This window comes from Leptosomus discolor, chromosome 6, assembly GCF_034619465.1.
Source record: "Leptosomus discolor isolate bLepDis1 chromosome 6, bLepDis1.hap2, whole genome shotgun sequence".
In the NCBI taxonomy this organism is placed as follows: Eukaryota; Metazoa; Chordata; class Aves; order Leptosomiformes; family Leptosomidae; genus Leptosomus; species Leptosomus discolor.
In genome coordinates, this window is record NC_141396.1 from 21,711,837 (window position 1) to 21,732,411 (window position 20,575).

At 41.9% G+C, this 20,575-nt stretch overlaps 1 protein-coding gene across 3 annotated transcripts in view; it reads left to right on the plus strand.

The window, feature by feature from the left end:
• The window catches only part of MARCHF8 (membrane associated ring-CH-type finger 8), a 73,058-nt gene extending 59,982 nt beyond the window's left edge, over positions 1-13,076 (plus strand). For 2 of the 3 annotated variants that reach the window (XM_086466862.1, XM_009960761.2), the window contains 4 exons: positions 2,373-2,452; positions 5,548-5,728; positions 9,567-9,714; positions 12,172-13,076. In XM_086466862.1, the coding sequence (XP_086322988.1) occupies positions 2,373-2,452; positions 5,548-5,728; positions 9,567-9,714; positions 12,172-12,476 (714 nt within the window). In that variant the 3' untranslated portion in view covers positions 12,477-13,076. Of the gene's footprint in view, positions 1-2,372; positions 2,453-2,757; positions 3,604-5,547; positions 5,729-9,566; positions 9,715-12,171 lie in introns of all 3 variants that reach the window. The other variant, XM_009960760.2, reaches the window with a different exon arrangement.
• Positions 13,077-20,575: the final 7,499 nt, after the last annotated feature.

Here is a 20,575-nt window from a genome sequence, read left to right on the forward strand (position 1 = left end):
GCTATTAGGCTGTCACATCATATATGATCGTTGTCTTTTTTTGGAAGAGTTCATTGTTAAAGTGAAATTGCTCATAACATAAAACCTGAGACAGATTTATTAATTGATTTGTGACTTCAGTTCCAACAATATATGGCTGTTTCCATGGCAGAATGCAACATGCTGGTTTGCCAGTTCAATGTTTTGTCTTTAGAACATTGCTAAATATGTCTTTTTAAATAATTCATTGTTTAAGTCTTATTAATTTTTATTTGTATAATTATAGCAGCAGAATATAGTGTGTCAGGTCTTTCACTAACTTGTCAGTCTTCCTTTAAAAAAAATTAATTACTGCACAAACTCTTTTTAAAGATAGGATTTTAAGTCGGAGATGTACTTGCTTTCAGGAGAGGTTAAGCATCAAATAGAGAGGAAATTTCCAAGTAATACCTGAATTCCCCTCACTATATGGTCACCATCCTATATCATTAGCATTTGCAACTGGCATAAAATGTAAAGAACCATAGTTTCCAGGATAAAGCAAATAATTGATATTTTAAGTCTTTAATTTGTTTTGTCACAATCATAACATAGTTCATTTTGCTTTCTGGCCCAAGGTTATTCTCTTGATTTTTGTTAGATACAGGTACCTAGCTGGGTAGGATGGGAAATAAGTTGAAGTGTCTTGCTACAGATCAAGAGGTCTGTGTTTGAGTCTTGCCCTTGACTCTTGCAAACCCAGCTGTAAAATGGATACCTGTTTTTTCAGGCTCAGTGCACCTGAGACATCCCAGTGTGAGGCCAGATACGTTGCTCTCTGTAGTGCTATTGGCTAGAGAAACAAAACCTTAATGGATGAGTTCTGTAACATGGAAGATGATGGTTTTATCTGTATTTATAAAGTAGCATCTGTATCCTGATGTACACATCTTCTCTCACAAAGAAAGAAGAGTGTATGATGTGACAAGGACCTTTGCTTTTGCTATGAGAGGGTAAAAGCCTGCAGCAGTCTTCTTTAAATACACCATGCGGGCTTTTAGTAAATTAAGTGTAAAATCGAAGGGTCCTAAAACAGACTGTGTGTGTGTGTGTTGCATCATGAAGCAGTGATGACTGAGCTAGCTTTGGCATCTCAGGCTGAAGGACAGGTCTGGGCCCAGCATACTTCTGTGGCAACACAATTTTCATGAGCTGGGATCTCTCGTAGTCTGGCTTTGTGCACTTGCCTGGCCCAGGTCTGTGCTGGCTGGCTGTGCTGGTTTTCATGCAGCCCAGCATGGTGTTGACACTTCCGTAGTTGTGCTGATTGCATTGTTCCTTCCTGGGTTTCAGGCTTTGCAGATCAAAAGAGCTGTAAACCTTTGTTCGAATTTTGAAACAAGCAGTCTTTTGCAGTGGTGGGTGAGCAGCACACCCTGTCCAACAGCTGTGGAACATAGGAGAAACAGGTCTAAAGTTTCTTTGTTAGAAGGTTATCAATGCAGGCCTCCTCCTAACTAGAACCTCTAGGAAGAGTGAAGAAGTTTCTGTTAGTGACCCACAGAATATAGCAACAGAAAAGGTCTATAGTAACAGCCCATCAAGTCCCAACTCAGAGGCAATGATCATTCTTGCCATGATTTTAGAGGCTTGTCTATTAAGTATATAATATGCCAAGAGCTTAGCTTTATTTTTTTGACTTAGTTCAGCCAAATTCTGAATTCTTCAGTTACTCTGTTTCTCACTGGGCTCGTATTGGGTCTTAAGAATGTGACTGCTGCCACACCTCTTCTCCAAGTAGGTGTAAGACCCTGTTGGAGTAAAAGCAGGATGAAAGGCCCCACAAAGTACAAAGAGCACTTCAGGGAATGGTCTGGTTTGGCAGATGGTGCTCATGTGTATATGCTAGTACAGGAAAATCAGTCCCCAAATAGTGTTTGAGTTCCTGAATTACTGACAGTTCTGTCTTGTGAAAAAAAAAAAACCAAGCCTCTAATCTCTTGTCATTATTATAAATGGAAGGAATAGCTATTGTGTGGTAGCTAAATTCCGACTAGTCTGTACACACACACCTCCATCTAATTAGTCTAATTACTGCAGCATTGCTCATTTCCTGAGCTATTGTTCTGTGCAATGTTTGACAGCTGGCAGGTTCTGCTCCAGAGATGGCTGTATTTGACCTCGAGGTGAAATGTTTCTGTTCTGATTACTACTTTTCCAAGGATGAGGCTGTGTGACCTCCCTTTGTAGCGTTTGACAGTAAAGCCACTTTCTTGCAACTAGCCCTTGGATATCTGATGAGAGTGATATATGACTTATATATGCAGTGTTTAACCCTGAAGGTGATTGCTGTGTATACCAAACTCTTCCGACTTGTGACTTGCCTTTTTTCATTTGTTTGAATTTCACTGCAGGCTGGAAGTCCAACCTCTGTCTCTGCCCCTCATAGCTTCTCTCGGACTTCTGTTACACCATCCAACCAGGACATCTGCAGGTAAAGTGTGTTGTTTGCATGGCTACAGTGAGGCTCATGCGAGGTTCAAATTAAGAAAAAAAAAAAAAAAATTAAAAAGCACGTGTATGGAGAAGTGATGTGGGGTTCTCATATGAAGCATCCCATTTGTTTGACTCAACTGCTGTCTAACACTGCTTCATTGAATCCCACTGACTGTTTGGCCCCGCTATGTTTGCCATTCCCACACTAGCCGTAATTCTCATTTCTTCACTTTTAATTATATGTGTTCTCTTTTGTAATTGTTTTTTACTTTCTGTGCTTTTATTCCACTATTCTGCATGCAGTTCCAGTGCAGTGTTTTCTGAGTGTTGTCATCACAGTCCAGTGCAGTCTGCTGTTGTCTTGAAAAATCCTCACTGCCAGAGCCCTCTGACACAAGGGGTCACTGTGACAGTAATCTGTCAGGACACGTTACATGCAGCAAAGAGAAACTCCCGTGGGCAGGATCGGGGCCAGGCACTCAGGTCTGCTAAGAATGTAAAGCCCACCCGCACTCTGAAATTCTCCAAGTCCCTCAATGACGTGGACCAGAAGGCACAGAGCACCAGTGAGTGCTTTGACTATGTGGAGCGAACATGCTCGGAAGGCAAATTGACCCCGACTCAAGAGCAGTGTTTAAGGATTAACAAATTTCATCTTAAAGAGAGGAAGCCGCTGAATCTCAGGCCTCTTTCTTTTAGCAATTCTAAGCACTCCTATATCCCTTCCCTTTCCAACTACTCGAGTGCATCGGGAGGAGCAGAGAACCACAGCGCTGTACATATCCCCTTGCTGGAGGACAAAGTGGACCATGACACCTCAAGGAGCAAAAAACTGTTGCGTTACCTTTTTTCCTTCTCCCACACCTCCAGCACCAGCAGCCTGCATAAGTTCCACGAACTGGAGAGCTATTCCAGTCACTTCCAAGCTGAGAAATCCTCCAGCGTGCTGGTGGAAAGTACGGACTTCTGCTCTGATGATATGGGAGACGATGACGTCTTTGAGGACAGCACCTCAGTGAAATTGAAAACAAAAGAGCAGCGGGCGCCACTCTGTTCAGTTGAGAAGGACAGTGACCTTGACTGCCCTTCCCCCCTCTCAGAAAAATTCCCCCCTCTTTCCCCTGTGTCCACATCAGGGGATACCTGCAGGTTGGTTTACCAGAGAACCACCTACCTTTGAGCCTTCCCATGTGCAGTGGTGACCGTTCTGCTTTCTCCTGCCTTTGTGCTGTTTCTGTCTTTTCTTTCACCCTGTCACCTTGCTTTAATATGTGCGATTTGAAGCATGCAGCCTTCTCTCTGCTGCCCTGCACCCCTGTGATGCACTTAACAAGGCTACACTAAGCAAAATAATTTCCTTTGGAGTCAAATAAATTCTCTTGCAATTTCTTTCAAGTTTGGGGTTCTGAGAAGTATTTTTCTCTTATCAGTGCCCAAACTGGGAATATCATGAGAGAACCAGCTACGCATATTAAAGGTCAAGCTGAACATGTCTTAGCTTTTAATGAGCAATGTGTTGTCCTGACAGTCACTGCTGGTTTGGTCGGAGGGTGGCAAGTCAAGAGGAGGACAGACTGTTTGAAAATTGCTACTGAGATCAGGTCAATGTAGCTTAAGATTATTTTTTTTTTCACCTTTTCCCCACAGTTTATATCCCGCCACACACTCTTATTTGTAAAGGGCTTAAAAGATACATTATTCGAAAGGGGGATCTGAGCACTGGATGTTAGTGGTGGGCCTGTGTGACGTCCATAGTGTGAAGTCAAAAAAGGATGGGTATCCTTGTTCCAACTACAGAGGATTAATCATGTGCACAAGTGGTGAGAACAGCCAGCTCTGGACTGTCTTCATGGTGACTTGTCTGCAGGTCTGCCCTATCCCAGCTCCAAAATGTTGCTGGGGAGCTGTACAGGAGCAAATGTCCCATTCCACTACCTAGCATTTTACTATGCTAATCTTTCTCCTCCCTGACAGCACTTTCTGAAGCTGGCTTTGTTAGTACTTGCCAATATTATTTGATTTCCCCCCCTCATTACCAGCAAAATCTAGTTATATACTAGCTTGTCATCAACAAGATGCTGTTGTCATCCACCCACTCCTTCAGTTCCACTTGCCAGCTATCAGCAAGGTCGCAAGAGGCAAGATGCTACACATCAGTAAGAGATTTCAGTGATAGACAGGGATGGCAGCATGCCAGGACGTACTTCACATATGCTTAGTAACTTATATTCATTCACTGAGCTACTTACCATCCCCCTTTCAATTCATGACCTCTTCCACATGGTTAGAAGGACTTACTGATGTTTGATGCAACCCAAGGGTTGTGTATAAAAGAAAGCTGGAAATCAAATGTCAGCACTGGTAGTAACACTATATCGGGTGTCCTTGCCGTCTGCACAGTTACACTGTAAGGGAAATGGGGAATTTTGCAGAGATGATGCTTCCTTAGCAGCTCTTGCAAAGTAAGAATTGGAGAGCAAAACCTTTAGTCCGTTTAGAGTAGCTGTATTTTGGGGAGAGTGCTGTAGCTTTGCAGTGTGGATCTGTCTCTTAGCAATTGGCACTAGGAATGATCACTTCTCTTGTGCAAAATCCAGTCTGTCTAAATTAACTCTTCATGATACTGGGGTGGGCTTTTTCACCATTGGTTTGGGAATTTTGTTTTGTCTTCTGTTTCAGACTGTAATCCATGAGTAGCTGTACCTTCCTGTGCATATTTTGTCTTGAGAAGTGCTGTCTGATCTGTTTAAATGCTATTTTCAGTTAAGTGCTATTGTTCTAGATGAAGTATTGTAATTTCGTACCCTGATTTTTCTTTTGGATACTGCATTTCTGTCAGGCTCTGTGTGTCCGTCTCATCTGTTAGAAAGCAGCTGTCTAGTTAGCAGTGTCTGTGCTCAATTATTTTGTGTCTGTATATATGCTTGCGCAGCAATGCAGTTCTTTAGTTTTAGCTCCTTTATGGAACACATTCCTTTGATATGTATGTCTTAGGATCCTCAATGGACAACCATGTGTGATCACAGATATTATATGCCTCTTCCACATCCTTTATGCTTCCTCTTCTAATGAGCAGCTTTGCTTCTGATCCAGGATATGTCACTGTGAAGGAGATGATGAGAGCCCTTTGATAACCCCCTGTCACTGCACGGGAAGTCTTCATTTTGTGCACCAAGCCTGCCTGCAGCAATGGATCAAGAGCTCAGATACGCGATGCTGTGAACTGTGCAAGTATGAGTTCATCATGGAGACAAAACTGAAGCCTTTGCGAAAGGTAGGCATGAGACCTGCTTCCCCAAGGAAATGCTTTGTTAAACACAGATCCACTCTGAAAGGAGACTGTCCTTACCCATGAGCCCGCAGCACCCGCCAGGTACTTATCCTATTTCTGTGACTCCTTAGTAAGTCTGTTTGGTTTTGTATAGGTGCAAAAGGATTTAAATTAACATTTAGCCTGGCAAATTCAACATCAGTGGAATCCAGCTCTGAGAGTTAGTTGTGGTAGCCTGGCAGCTCTCTGTGTGTAAATGTACACACGTACATACACACATATATGTATGTGCATGCAACAACCTGACTTTTTCTTTGCAGTTAATTTTAGAGCTGATGCTCAAAGGTATTTGCTCTGCATCTATCACATTTTTTTAAAATATGGAGTTTTGTATATACTGTTATCTGCTTTAGTTTGCTGCTCTGAGATCCACATGGCTTGTAAGTTCTCTTGAAAATATGAGGATTACTTTAGATAGCACTTTCTGAGTGTAATTTGGTTCAAATTTGTAGCTTTTTTTCTTTTTAAAGGAGTAAACCTATTTTAGAGACTATATTACAATGTAAGCAGAAGAATGTTCACCAATAAATGTGTTTTCATTTTTAGCTTTTCTTAGGCTATGAATAACTAGGTTTTAGTACTTCAGGTATTTTTTGTTTTATAGAAAAGTACCTTTCATAAATCTGGTGACTTAAGTATTGGTGCTTAAATGCTGCTTGTATTATAAGGCTGGTTTTGCACTTGTATCAGTTTTGTTCTCCCATGTCCTCTGGGCTTTCAATTTCAATTGGTCCTTACCATCAGGGTTTTGAGGTGGAAGTCACTGATATTCTTAGCACAGACAAATTTTGACCCATTTACCAAAGTGGAAGGGGTTAATAACAATAACCTCAGCCTGGAACTAGAATAAATGAGAAACATTATATTCAATTATGATAAGCCTAAATCGTGTAGGGTGGGAAGTCTGGACTGCAGCTATCCAAAATGAAATCTGTTATGAAAACTTGTCTGGTTCCTAAAAGTGACTCCTAGCAGAAAATAGAGCAGATTTCAAACATGTCTGTCTTCTTTTTTTTTTTTTTTTTTTCCCTCTTTTTTTTTTCTTTTTTAATGGAGATGTACAATCTGCAAAGTATATAGCTCAGCAGCTCAGCATGTCCAGTTGATAGGATGACCTCTGCTTATGACTGCAGTGAATCATTACCTTCTAAGGACTGCAGATTTTTCCTTGGTAGACCCTTGGCACAGAGCATGGTACCTCTGAGCTGCAATAGTGGCTGTCACAGGCTCTGTTATCTGCACAGACAATACTTTGCACAGCCCAGTTATAGCACAGTAAAGAAATTACTCTAGAGAATCCCAAGCAAAAAGAGTTGCTATAGCTGGCAATTGGCTGCTGTTTTTTCTGTGCTTTCTCTGCCTGGAGTGGGTGGGAAATGTTTTCTGAATATTTGTACCCTGTGAGAAAAAGCTGTTGGGCACCTTCAGAAATGAGCTACTCAGCATCATTAGTTATATCTGAACAGGTCATCTGTGGGAAAGAGACCAAATGCCAGAAGATAGGAACAGAGCCATAAACAGAAGGAGAAGAAGGAATTTACCTCTCAAATATATCTGAAGAGTCTTTTTAGAGGTTCAGCTGCAGCCAGAAGATAAGCTGCCTCTGTATCTTCAACTCAGCCTTTATGGTATCCTGTCAGTCAGGAGAAAACAGTCTGAAACTGGTGATTATGAACAGGATGGGACAAATCATAGGGCTTGTGCTCATCTGTAGGGTAGAAACGGAATTAAACTTGCTCAGCATCTTAAGGTTGCATCACAGCATTGGGCTGTTCATACACTAAGTTACTAAGGGAAGAGGACTGAGAAAAAAAGCATGTCATGTTCAGGTGAAGGTGATGGGAGACAAGAGAGGGATGCTCCATTTTAAAATTTCAGTGGGCAAAAAAGAGGCATTACATCTAAATTTTCTGCTGAATTTTTTGTTTTAACAATGCTTCAAAAACCCAGAACTGCTGGCTCTTGTAACTGGGAAATGCTGGATGCTGTGTTATTGGAATAATGCAGCAGGGACCTACAGATTCTAGTTTCCTCTCTGGGCTAGTGCATAGTTGGCAGAATATTTTCTCTTTTGCTGTGCAGTCATATCTCTTGAAGAGATGAGGTGGCACAGGTTGGTTTGGTGGCTGTGGAGCCAGCAATTCACAGGAGATGTTGTCCAGCAGAGGAGCTCAAGCTGTGGAACAGAAAAGAGAAGTATAAATTAGTCAAAACACATGTCGTCGTGTCTCTGTAAAAGCATTCATGAATAGATTTCACATGATTACTTTTTGACAAAATAAATTAATTAGTTTATACTTTTTATCAAAAGTAAACACCTTTGTTTATATGCAAAAGTAATTTTCTATTTAAAATACAACATCCAAATGGAATGTTTTGTTTAGTCTTTTTCTAAGACAACTGAAAGAATATAGCTTTCTAGCATGACATGATTCTAGCATGTCATTTCTGGAAGTCTTCAGTTCTTGTGCCATGATGAGATTTGGATGCCCACAGAAGTGGAGATGTGGCTTGGACTGGCCAAAAAGGTGGTTTGTTGGCAAGATAGAGAGGATCACAAAGTCTCTATTTTGTGCTTCAGCCATTCTTATAGCAGTGGAAATAATAATTTAACATAATGGGTGATCTCAGTCATACTAGTCAGGTCATCCTCACTCTCTTCCACGTTATTCCTCATGTTCAAAGTCCTCTTTTTCTACAAATTACTCATCAAATGCACCTCTCTAGAAACACAAAGGTGTGTATGAGAAGCTTGTGTGCCCCAGCATGTATTTTGTGAAAGTATGAGAAAAGGCCGTCTTAACTCTCTGTTCCAAGCAGTTATGCTGAGGGATGTGTATCCCACATGCGAAAGCTTTCATCATATACATAGGGGAAATTGCCAAAAAATAATTTAAAAAAAGTTGCTGGGTGTCTCAGGTAAAAAAAAAAAGGCTGTTTTTTAACAATTCCTTGCATATTAGAAGCATCTATAATAATTGTCTAGTTCCTTTTGTATCTTTCCTAAATGACAGTGACCTGACTTTGTGGTTTCTATTTGGGCTGTATAAACATTATTGATAGATGCAGATCTGAGGATATAATTTACTGCATCCCCTCACTTAAAGAATTGTCATCCCAGTTCTACTGTATATTCTCAGGGAACATGCATTTAAGTGCACTTGAAACTTGAATGTAAAATACGGGTGTCGCTGCTGTTAGTAGTGTTAAATATATGTGAAGACTGAATGAAACCCCCAGAGGTGGGAGGTGAGAACTAAACAGCCTTGACTGTGTGCCAAGGGACTCCTAACAGAGCTCAGCGTGAGATGTTCAGTTGGATCATGTACCACTTTTTTTGCAGTGTTTTACTGAATGCCTGCCTGGGCAAGAGTACCCTTTCCCACTCACTATGCTCAGCTGTGACTGTGGGTCCCCACTGTTGAGTGGGGAACACATGAAGTAGCAGCCTTGCTTGCAGTCCAGAAGGCCTCGTGTTAGGGTCCCTCTGTGCTGGAGTTGTCCCTGTGTGGGCAAGCAGGGTGTGATGACATTGTGCTGAGGGTCCAGACTGGAGCTGGGTGCCAGAGGTCCCCTCTGGCACCAGAATGGCTCCTGTCACAGCAGGGCAAGCTGCCAGCCGTCACATACGTGCTGTGGTCAGAGCAATAATGCCGTCTGACTTTTAAAATCCGTGTTGGGAGGAAACTGGGTTTTGTTCTTACCAATGTTCTGTTTTTATACTCTCTAGTAGCTACAGTAAACACCTAATCTCTTGTTCTGCTTCTGGGTTTCTTGCCAGTGGGAGAAGCTGCAGATGACGGCCAGCGAGAGGAGGAAGATCATGTGCTCTGTAACATTCCATATCATTGCCATCACCTGCGTTGTGTGGTCTCTCTATGTCCTGATAGACAGGACCGCTGAAGAGATTAAACAGGGACAGACTACTGGTATGTTACTTACTTACCTTCCCACTTACTCTCTTGGAATAATTATTTATCCTGAATGCAGAGAGGATACAGAGCATGAGTGTGTAGGTAATGCTTATACTTAGACTAGTCAGCTTTAGGCTGAGGTTGGGTTGGTTTAAAAGCATAGTTCTAAAATGATTTAGTTAAATCAGTGTAAATTCATCTGTGGGCGTTTTTTAGGTCTTTCAAGTCAATTTAGTTTGCACTTGTGAAATGCAGAGATACAAGAGCTAATCTATGGTAGTCAAGCACAAAATTGCACTGCCTTAGCTAATTTAGTTTCGAATTGGAACACTTCCTGAGCAGATAAGGACATAAGCATTTGTTTGCTGCTATGGTTACCTTTTAACTGGGCAAAACCAGAACAGTTTTTAAAAAGAGAAGAAGTAAGAGGAACCTAAATCCAAATCTTTGAGATAAATCAACAGGGTTTTCTTTCTACTCTGTAATCTGTGAGGTGGGTTAGCACAAGTTTCCTGTGAGAGCCATGTTAGACTGGAGAAATTGTTATGAGTGGTTGTGCCTGAAGCAGAACAAATTCAGGTTGATTCTTAGGACTCCAATTCACGCAACTGAGATGAGGTGCACTGCAATTCATGTAGTGGCTGCCACCCCACTGCAGGGTTGTCATAACTTCTTGAATAGTACGTTTTCCTTTATATATCAGCTGTAAACTTACCAAACTGAAATCTATTTACCTGGCTATGCTGGGCTATCACAGAACTGTTTCTCAGGCAGCTGAGCTGTCCCTGAAGGTGAGGATAGAAGGGACAGGGTATCTGCTAAGTCTAGGAGCCATTAGAAGGCAAGCCATCCTTGCTCACAGAGCTTTGCAGGCCAACTAGACGTGCAGGTGGAAAATGTTTTGCTGGTGATTGAATAGCATCATCTGAGGAGGTAGCTGAGCATCAATAAACCTGAAAATCCGCAGAGCTGCTACAGTCTCTTCAGAGCAGAATCACACTTAAACTGAACAGTTTTGCTGTCATTTCTCATTTGGGCTGTAGTTTGATTGTTCATGATTTCAGTCAGGAAGCTGCTTTGAATGAAATCCTTTTGTTTCTGTTCCATCCAACCCTATCTCTTCCATGTATGGTGAAAATCGTTGTCCTTTCAGTGTATGGTTTCCATATGATAATGAAAAGCATATGCTTTCAGAGATGTATCATTGCTAGGTTATTTTAGCCGATGAATATATTAGATTAACACAGGAGGAATGTTGTGAATATTTAGTATTTAGCTTTCACTGCCCGCTTCATTTGGATTCTAAATCTGGGAGGTGCTGTAATGAGCTAGGGGTGTGGGGAGTGTGTGTGGGTATACATTCATGTCTGCACAGGGGCAAGCATGTACTATCACTGCTTACAGATGGCATCACATAGCTCACCTGTGAATCTGAGGCTCAGGTATTAATCACAAGTGGGATTTCATCAGTAGTCTTGCTGCAGTGCCCTTTGTATTTTGGGACTAAAATATTTTCATTCCTCTCACACTACCATGCATTTCCAAAAGAACACAGGCCTGTATCTTGGTAAAAACTTCGAAGGCTTGGAAAGCCATGACCTTATTCTCTGAGAAACCTGATAGTGGGTGATTCAGCATGGTTTCATATCCACCTTGTGATGCCACTTAGCTTTAAAGAGGAGAGAGGCTGGGTGGATACAGGACCTATGTAAGCAGAAAATGTATAAAATGAATAGTCTGTCATTTAAAAGTAGTTGATAGAGAGGTAAGAGTATTCAATGTCCGAAAGTTCCAAGCTAGACAAATTCAGGAAAAGTAATGATTGTAATTTTTAATGACGGGGAATAAGCTTTGCCAGAATGCTTCAGCATCTCTAGCACTTGCAGTTTTGCATCAGAAGAGAAGTGCTAGTCCAACTACAAGTTACTGGGTCTGATGCAGATAAAATTGTCTGGTCTGCATAATGAACGTGTTGAGCTAGATGGTAACAATCATTCCCTTTTGAATTTAAAGACTATGACTACATGTACTGTGTGATCACAGGGTGGAACAGACTTCTTGGGTCACTGAGTTGAGTTTCCTGATATGATGAGGAAACCATGCCATAGAATTCCTTTCATAATCTGATCCAATTTTTGTTTAAAAACAGGTATAAAAGGACCTAAATGTATTACTGGCTGTTGCCTTGACTCTGTGATTGTGCTGCGCATAGACTCAGACACAGAGAATGAGTTGTTTTGTTTTTCCTCTGGTGGGTGAGAATAAATGTGATATGTGAAGCAGAAATCTGCATGTGTTTGACTTGAAGGGGAAAAAAAGGCCAAACAAGAAAAATGGCAAAAAATAAGAATAGTTTGCATGCCCCAAATTCTGTGACAATTTCCTTATAGGATGTTTTTGAGAGATCCAATGTAGTCCAGCCAATACTGACCAGATCCTTTTTCTTTCTTTTTTTTATTTTCTTTCTTCCAGGGATTCTAGAGTGGCCATTTTGGACTAAGCTGGTGGTTGTGGCTATTGGTTTCACTGGAGGACTTCTGTTCATGTATGTACAATGCAAAGTGTACATACAGCTGTGGAAGAGACTTAAAGCTTATAACCGAGTAATATATGTACAAAACTGTCCGGAAACTAGCAAAAAGAATATTTTTGAAAAACCTGCACTAATGGAGCCAAACTTCGAAAGTAAAGAAATGCTTGGGGTTCACCATTCAGACACAAACTCTTCGCATTACACAGAGCCAGAAGACTGTGCTGCAGAAATCCTTCATGTCTGATTTCTGGGTGGGAGGGGTGTTTCTGTATGTCCTTGAAGATTTAAAATATCATTGTTTACTGCAAACTGCTCTACCTTTTTAAAATCAGCTAACAGCTGAGGGCTGGCGGATGAAATTTTTTACTTTTTTTGTTGTTGTTGGAATTTTTTTAAATCCCTTTGGCATATCTGTCAGTGTCATCATGGTTTCATACCTCTCAACGTTTTGCCTCATACTGGCCGATCGGAGAGTCACAGGATACTGGGTTGAATAAGCCTTGGATTTGGTATCAAGCAAGCCGCTAGTGAATTGTCATCAACTTCATGGAGTCTGTTACTTTAGAAGATGACTCTAAATGATTCTGGAATATGTGTAGAGTGGGTTTGTTTATTTGTTCTTTTAAGTGTGATGAAGGAGGTTGTCCCAGACATCAAGGGAAATGAGAGAGCTAGAGTCTAATCTGCTAACCCTGCCACTAACATTTTGTCTTAGGCAGCAGGTGTAAAATTTTGCTTGACGTATTGTTATGAGACGTACAAAGCATATAGCACTTTTTAAAAAAATCTTTATTTTGTAATATGTATGTCAAATGAGAATGAAACTTGAAAGAATGTGTCATTTTCGAAACATTTCTTCATTCTTTACCCCATATATTCTTCTGGAACATAAACCTCTTGCCTTATAAAAAAAAAAAATTAAAAAAAATTCCAACCTGTGATTTCCAACACATGCCCACATTATCTTACTAAACATAACACTAAACAACTCTGCCTCTTTGGGTTTCCTTTGAGGAGCAGTTTTTTTCAAAGGATATTGCACTTGTGACTTGTGCATGGGGAGTAGTGGATGTGTACCATGTTTGTTTTCAATGCATAGTGGTTTCAGTGCTCTGTTTTGGGGATTGATTTTGCTTTTTTTTTTTCCCCCTAGCAGGTCAGACCATCAGCACACCTGCACATACATACCTGATGTAACTTTCATTCCAAACCATTGGCAAAGGGTTTGTTGCTATATTGGTAAAAATGTGAGCTGTTATGGAAAAAAAAGATACTTAGTCAATACAGCTGAAATTGCTTTTCCTTCCATAGTGCTGTGTCATGTGTGAATTGCCCAGGAATTTGATGTTATCAGAGGAGATGCTGAGATCAAAGTCTAGAAGTAAATATTGTATTAAGTGGACAAGTTTAAAAATACTTGCCTGGTTTTAGTCCTGACGTGATGCATTATATGGTCAGAGAATAGTTTTGTCTGTGCTTTTGAATTTGGGACTGGCTTTTTAATCAGTCAGCCTTAATTAAAAGAGAGGGACAGCTTTAAAATCTGTTTGCAGGGTTTTAGACAGAGTTGCCCAAAGCCTGGGGGGGTCTGCTGTTAATCCACTTGACCAATCTGCTTCACTGAACTACTGTCCAGCTTCAAGCCCTCATTTAACCAAAGTCTCAGTGTGACTGGAGCAGAAATGAAGCCCCGAGAAAAGTCAGCACATGAGGCCTCTGCATTTGAAAGCTGACTTTCGCTACCTGAGCTCTATCTAAATCTCTGTAAAGCCAATAATAATATTCTGGCTGATCTTAGTAGGAGTGCCTGGGCTTCTCAGTTAGGTAAAAGCTTCTTTGTTTGTTTACTTGTTGAGATACTGAACTAAATCCGCAGCTCCGGTTCAGGTTTTACTTGGTCTTTTTCAAGTTCAGCTTTCATTGGGCAAGTTCTTTTCATAATAGAAGTCATTGCTTTAAGACTTCCCAAAGAATAACTGTAAGAGATCGGTGATTTTTTTCCTTAAAATGTAATATTAATTTATTTCTAAATTAGTATTTTAAAAGAAGGCAGAGAAGGGACTATGGTAAGAGAACACACACCAGTGGTTTCTAAGAGCTGTTAGTGGAAAAGCATGTGTGTGCATGTGTGCCTCTGCGTGATCTCATGCTTGAAGCTTACTGGCTGTTATCTTCATGAACAATATGGCACCTTGTTCTTGAGATGTTTTAAAATACCCAGACCTCTAGGCAGTGTTAGCAAAGCTACACTGGCATGAGTTTGTGTACTGTGCTAGGTGTCAGGATGTCATGCTTATGTGATACAGGCAGACAAACCCTTCATACCCTACTAGTATCAGGGCAGCGGTCTTCAAGACCATATGCATGTAGAGTTTTTTGCCTATGCCTGCCGTAATTTAAAGTGCAATTACTCAGACCGTTTCCTGAACTCTGCTGTGGGTGATCCTGTTCTATTACAAGAACCCAGATAATACACTGTCTTCTTTTGTTTTCTATTTTGTTCTGTGAAAAGATCTACTAGGTAAACTCAGGTGGGTTAAATATCAGGTCTTTCACACATTCGTCATGTTCTTCTGAAATGCCCAAGTGCACAAGGTTTATGTGCTGCAAGATGCTTACATTACAGCTGCAGGATGCACAGAGTCAGCTGCCGACTGATGCTGTGCGCATTCTTATCCCATCTGTGGCCAGTAGGTGAAGAAAGTGGACAAGTTCTGGTATGAAACCTGCTTGTCCTCCAGCTCACACTTGAGAGGCACTGGTGTCTGACCAATGTGCTGACATGGCATACTGTAACGTGTTGGTCCTGTTTCAATCGCTGTCATACGTGATTCTTGGTGAAACGTTGTGAAATCTCATTTGGTGTTTTGGAAGCTCAATGTGGCACATGCCAGGTAGTGTTCAGTGTATTCAGGATGCTGAAGGTTTTTGCTGTGCTCCTGTGTATCCTAATTTGGGAAGAATAATCATCTTCAGCAAAATCATCTGGGGTAAAATATTTGCAGATTAAACTGTTTTAGCCAGTGGTGCTGCTAGCCATTCCCTCTCCCAGCAGGTCTCTTCTGAATGAAAATTAAGGCCTAATATTTAAACTCTTTATACTGCTTAGGAATGCTCATACTAGGAAGGGCTGCAGAAGAGATCCATCTATCAGGAGTTTTCATTTATGCTGGTCACATTTCTCGTGCTGATTTTTGCTTGGTGTTAACAGTGGGATTCTGGAGCTGCAGTTCTCTGCTTCTGCATGGTGCCGTCAAATGGTGTGAGAAGGCCGAAAGGTGCTTTTTCCTTCTTTCTCGTCAAGAAGATACTGTTGAATTGTTTTCAGCTTCTAGCTGCGAGGCACTGATGCTAGCTCAGGTGAGCTCTGTCCTTCCCTCCCAGATGTCAGTAAGGGGAACGACCACCCACTCTCAGGTCAGGCTTTCCAACACTTCCTTTTGGCAGCTTTTGAAATGGCTGAAATAGAAGTCATGACTTTTTTTTGGTCCTTGATCCATGGACAAAGTTACTTTGAGATACCTGGGACTTCTCTGAGACCAGAATTTAAGTAGGAGAGAATATAGGCTTAATTCCATTTACCAAAGTCCCTTCCCTAGGTTGCCAGAGCCTTTACTGATATGTACCATGCCCTAGACATCTGACCAGACTCCCATTCTGCTGACTTAAATCCTGTCCAAAAAAAGCACCAGCTGTGCCAAGGAAATTTCCCCACCGTGTCATATTTGGTGTATCTGCCAGGTCATGAACATGCATTATGTTAGAAATATGGGTGTGTGCTGCAGAAGGTTGATCCCATTTAAGAGATCATGAGACGTTAAATTCCTATGAATTCTCAGGACTTCAACTGTAACCATGTATTTTGAGAGCGGGGGTGGTGTTTAAAATGTTGCCCTGTGTTCTGAAGAGATGGCCAGGCCTGGGGACAGCTTCCTTTGGTTGAATGCCATTGAGATAGGCTTTGTTTCAGCAGGAGGGATTCAACAAAGGTTACACTGAGCCTGCAAGGGGTTAGAGAAGTGCTGGGCCTCTGTGCTGTACCTGGGAAATCCTGGGAAGCAATAGTAACTCACTGTCCAAGCCCACTTCTGCCAATCCCTTGTATTGATCAGAGCATCAATCCTGCTTGTGGTGGTGCTGTCGGGAAGGGGTCTGGTAGGCATGCCGCTCTGCATAAACCTTTGCAGTGATGCATGGATAAGGCCACACGTGACAGCTGGTTGCTTCTGCCCTGTGTCTGGCTGGGTAAGTATCTATTACAAAATGGGACCCGGGTCCAAATTTCTCCTAAAGCTGAAATGTGTTAAGATACAGATTTCTGGTGTAGTCTGCTGTAGAGATTGTGGCCAGCAATGAAAGGGAGATTGGTGACTCTGGGTTCTGTCCCTCTCAAATATAGGTAAACAGGTCAAATACAAAAGCAAGGATACTGCTGGCTGGATTTTCACAGCATTATATTTGATATGCAAAGAAAACTTCTAAGCGGGACCCTTTATTTTGTGATTATTTTTTAGTTTTGAGATATTGCAGTGTCTGTATATTCCAATGAAGTACTGAAAGCACTTGTCTTTGTATAGAAGATAACTGTTGCAGCTGATCTTGTATTTAGGTAAAACATTTGTAGGCAGGTTAATTGTATAGCGTTAAACGACTTTACACTGGCATGTGTTGTATAGTTTATACAAGACATTTCACACTTCTGCAGAATTTTTTAGTTAGTAAATTTCTAGTAACTTAAATGTATAGTTTTGTATCCTTTCATGTATGTTTGTTTTCTCAGTATTGCCACTTGCAGAATTAGTTTCTTAAACTGTAATTGGTTATTTGTGTGTGAAACACAGGGTTATTGACTGCAGCAATAAAGTGTTTCTATAAAAAAACAGAACAAAACAGAACCATTATAGTATCCATTTTGTTTGAAAAAGCATTAGGAGCCTATGCAAGAGAAAAATCGAGCTCTTGAGTAGTAAGATGATGCTCAAAGTGAGTTACTTTCACTGAAGTAAACAATGGAACCTGATGGCTCTTCAGTGTAGCAGGCCAGCACACAGTAGCATCCTGTGACAATTTGATGTTAGAGTGAGTCATAATGATAGAGGGAGAGTTAACCATCAGAATAAGTGGGTGACTCCTTTGATGCAGTGAGAAGATAGGACTGTGCAGGTTCTTCGGGCTCAGATGCAGGAATCATGGGGAGAATTTTCTGCTTATGCCATGCAGGAGGTGGGGAGAGAGAATTCCTGTGGGCCTTAAAATCTGGAGCTTCTGGAATCAACACAGTGTTGCTACAAATGCTTCATCTCTGAAGTCAGCATTCTCACGTGCATCGATATCTATGCAGAGGTGCAGCGCAGAAGATGATTAGGTTTTGTATTTTCTTTTAGGTAAGAAAGAGGAGGAAATCTTAATACTGCAACCCTAGAGAGGTACCTCCCATGCAAAACAAAAGGCTCTGTCCTATATTCCCTTAGTGAAGCAAGTCTGGTTGTAAATGAAGCTACTTACATTAAGTTTGCAAACCCACCAGCAAGACCTCTGTACAAAAATATCCTGCTGGAGAGATGGTAAGATAATTTCCAGGGCCTGCTGTTTGACTGACAGGCTCTGGGATGGAAAGCTGACAGACGGTTTAAGGAACATAGCCTGTAGAGCCATCTGGCTGCTGGTTAAAAAGTACTCCTTATCTTGGATTCAGGCACCTCGAGTGAATTATAACTTCTTCCCTCTTGTAAACCTCATTTTCATCTGAAAGAGTGTTACTGTCACTGTGTGAAGTGTGTCCAGCTCCGAGGCAGGGCAGAGCAGTGGCTCAGCGGCACATGGCACAGCTGTGACTCCAGGAACAGGATTTTCCAGCTGGTCCCCAGGAACTGCCGCTATCTGGTGAGTAGTTACTGATGTGTGGCAGGCAGGACCAACACGACTTGCCCTCGGAGCAGGACAGAGGGAGGAAGGAGGAAGCTGCAGCGGTTGGCAAGATCCCCTTGAGTGCCCTCTGGAGGCTGTGGAGGTGTCAAACGGTGTAACTCCAGCAGCTGACTGAAAACCAAGCCCTCAAGAACGAAGCTTGTGCCTGCACTGCTGCTCAGCCCATCCTGCAGGGACTACATCTTCCCCCAGTCCCCCTCTTCCCACAGCTGCCCTGTGGACCACTCTCCTGTGACCCACCCCCTTCATTTCATATTACCTTATCCCCAGCCTGTTTACCCATATCAGGGTGTGTTTGCCCCTTTCCATTCATTCTACTTGTGCAACTCCAATTTCCTTCCTCTTCCCCGCTTCCTTTTTCACCACTGTCATTATTTCTCAGTGACTCAGCTTGCCTCTGGGCAAGGCTGGGCAGAGAGGGTTGTGGTAGGAGGAACCCAATTATGGTCAGCATGTGATTCATAGGAATGACCATGGAAGCAGCCAAAAGTGACACTGTGCAAACAAAGCTCAATGTCCACCTGCAGTCCCAGTTTTTCTTGTAAATCCCATAGGCTCCAGATGCTGAAGTGTAGGATGCTCTCTGACATTTTGGGATTGTATTCTGTTACAACAATACAGGCAGTCAGAAGATTATGCTTTTTCACAGTCTTGGGATGGATGGATGACATCAGAAAATCAGGCAAGAATATCTCATTATATAACAAGAATTGAACCGAGGAAAAAATCATTCGTCTTGGCTAAACAGAGAAAGGGGAATGTAATTCAGAAAGGAGGCAGGGGAGGTTTTTCTAAAAAATAAAAAATCATAAGAGCCCTGGGTAAAGAAAATGGGGAGCAAGTTCAGTGCATTACAGAGGGTAGAATAATTGGAAATGTAATTGTACTCAGACAGGGTCAAGTGATGGCAAACTTTAAAAAGTACTCCTTTAAAGTGTATTCTAGGGAAAAGGCAAGAATAGTGGCAGAGGAACCGAAAGCTGAAAACAGAGGGGAGACCTTGCTTGGGAGTGTTAAGGAGATGAATGAAGTTGTCTCAAAGGCTTTAACATCAGAGGAGGGTTTGAATAAAACACCAGAAGGCTGCACAGAGCAGAGGGAGGAGATTACTGCTCAGGGTGTGTTTGTTAAATCCCAGAGCTTCATGAAATCAGCCTTGCAATTCCTAACATTTAATACTTTACTAAAATTAACCTCCCAGTCATTTTTTGCTGGGAGCCCCTTGCTGTGCTGGTTTGCTCTGATACTTTCTGTCTCAAAGGCCACCTGCAAACAAGGCAAGCCAAGCAGGCTTAGAAGAATTCATCACTGTTAGAGCTGTAGGGTCTGGTGCTGGAGACAGCAGGTTCCTTTGTCAAGGGAAACAGTTATCCTTGTGGTTGGGAGAGAATAGGAAATGTCTTGGGCTGATGACTTGATCCTAGCTGAGAAAGTGCAGCCGTCTTAGTGCATGTAGTACTTCATATCTGCTTTACCTCTGAGCATCCCAAATTAACTCACCAAGTACCATTGTTCCCATCCTGTGCATAGACTGAGGTCTCTCTAGAGTCTGGCTTGCCACTGGTCTTGCTCTCATGTTTAACTTCGTGGTTTTGAAAGTGCTGTGTTACAAGGGAACTGAGTCTGATCATGGGATTAGCTAAAACAGTGTTTCTCATGCCAGCAAGATGCTGGCAGGTCAGTAGCAGTTTCGAGTCAGCCAGGGCAGCTGATCTGAGTTAGCTACAGGTGTAGCCCATCCCGTAATGTCATGGTCATTATAAATGGGGAAGGTTTGCTGAGGGAAGCTCCTGTGGGACTCCTAAAAGCAGAATTCCTTCTGCTTTTCCTCTGGCTTCTTCCAAGGACTGCTCTTGAGTCAATCGTGATGATTGTATATTCAGTTGGCTAAGTATAACTGTGTATCTCTGATGCTGGTGGTGTTTCACTAAATCGCTTCTACCCATGGGTTGGCTCTCCTTTTTCCTGATTCCCGTCTCTGGTGAGGGGTCAGCAGGTGATGGAGCGACTGTTATAGTTTAGCCCTGGCTACAGGCTACACATAGACACAGAGCAAGGACACTCTGTGCTGAGCTTTGCAATCCTAGAGTTAATGTCTGGACACTCAGAGCTGGGACAAAGGCACGCCTATGAACAAGGAGCTTTTTCTTCTTGTTCTGCTGGAGCAATACACAATTGGCACCCATATGTTCTCAGCTATTAAGCCCATGCCCCTTAGATTATTTATGTAGCTTCAAAATTTAGGCTCTACTGATCCCCTCAGTCATTTGTTAATTACCATGTTGTACGACTCCTCCCCACTCCCAGCCCTTATTAGCATATTTCAAGAGAGCCATCTGCCCAGCCAAATTGCCTGTAGCCTCAGGAGGATGATAAGATATGTGACATCTTCACAGAACAACCTTGTTTTTCACT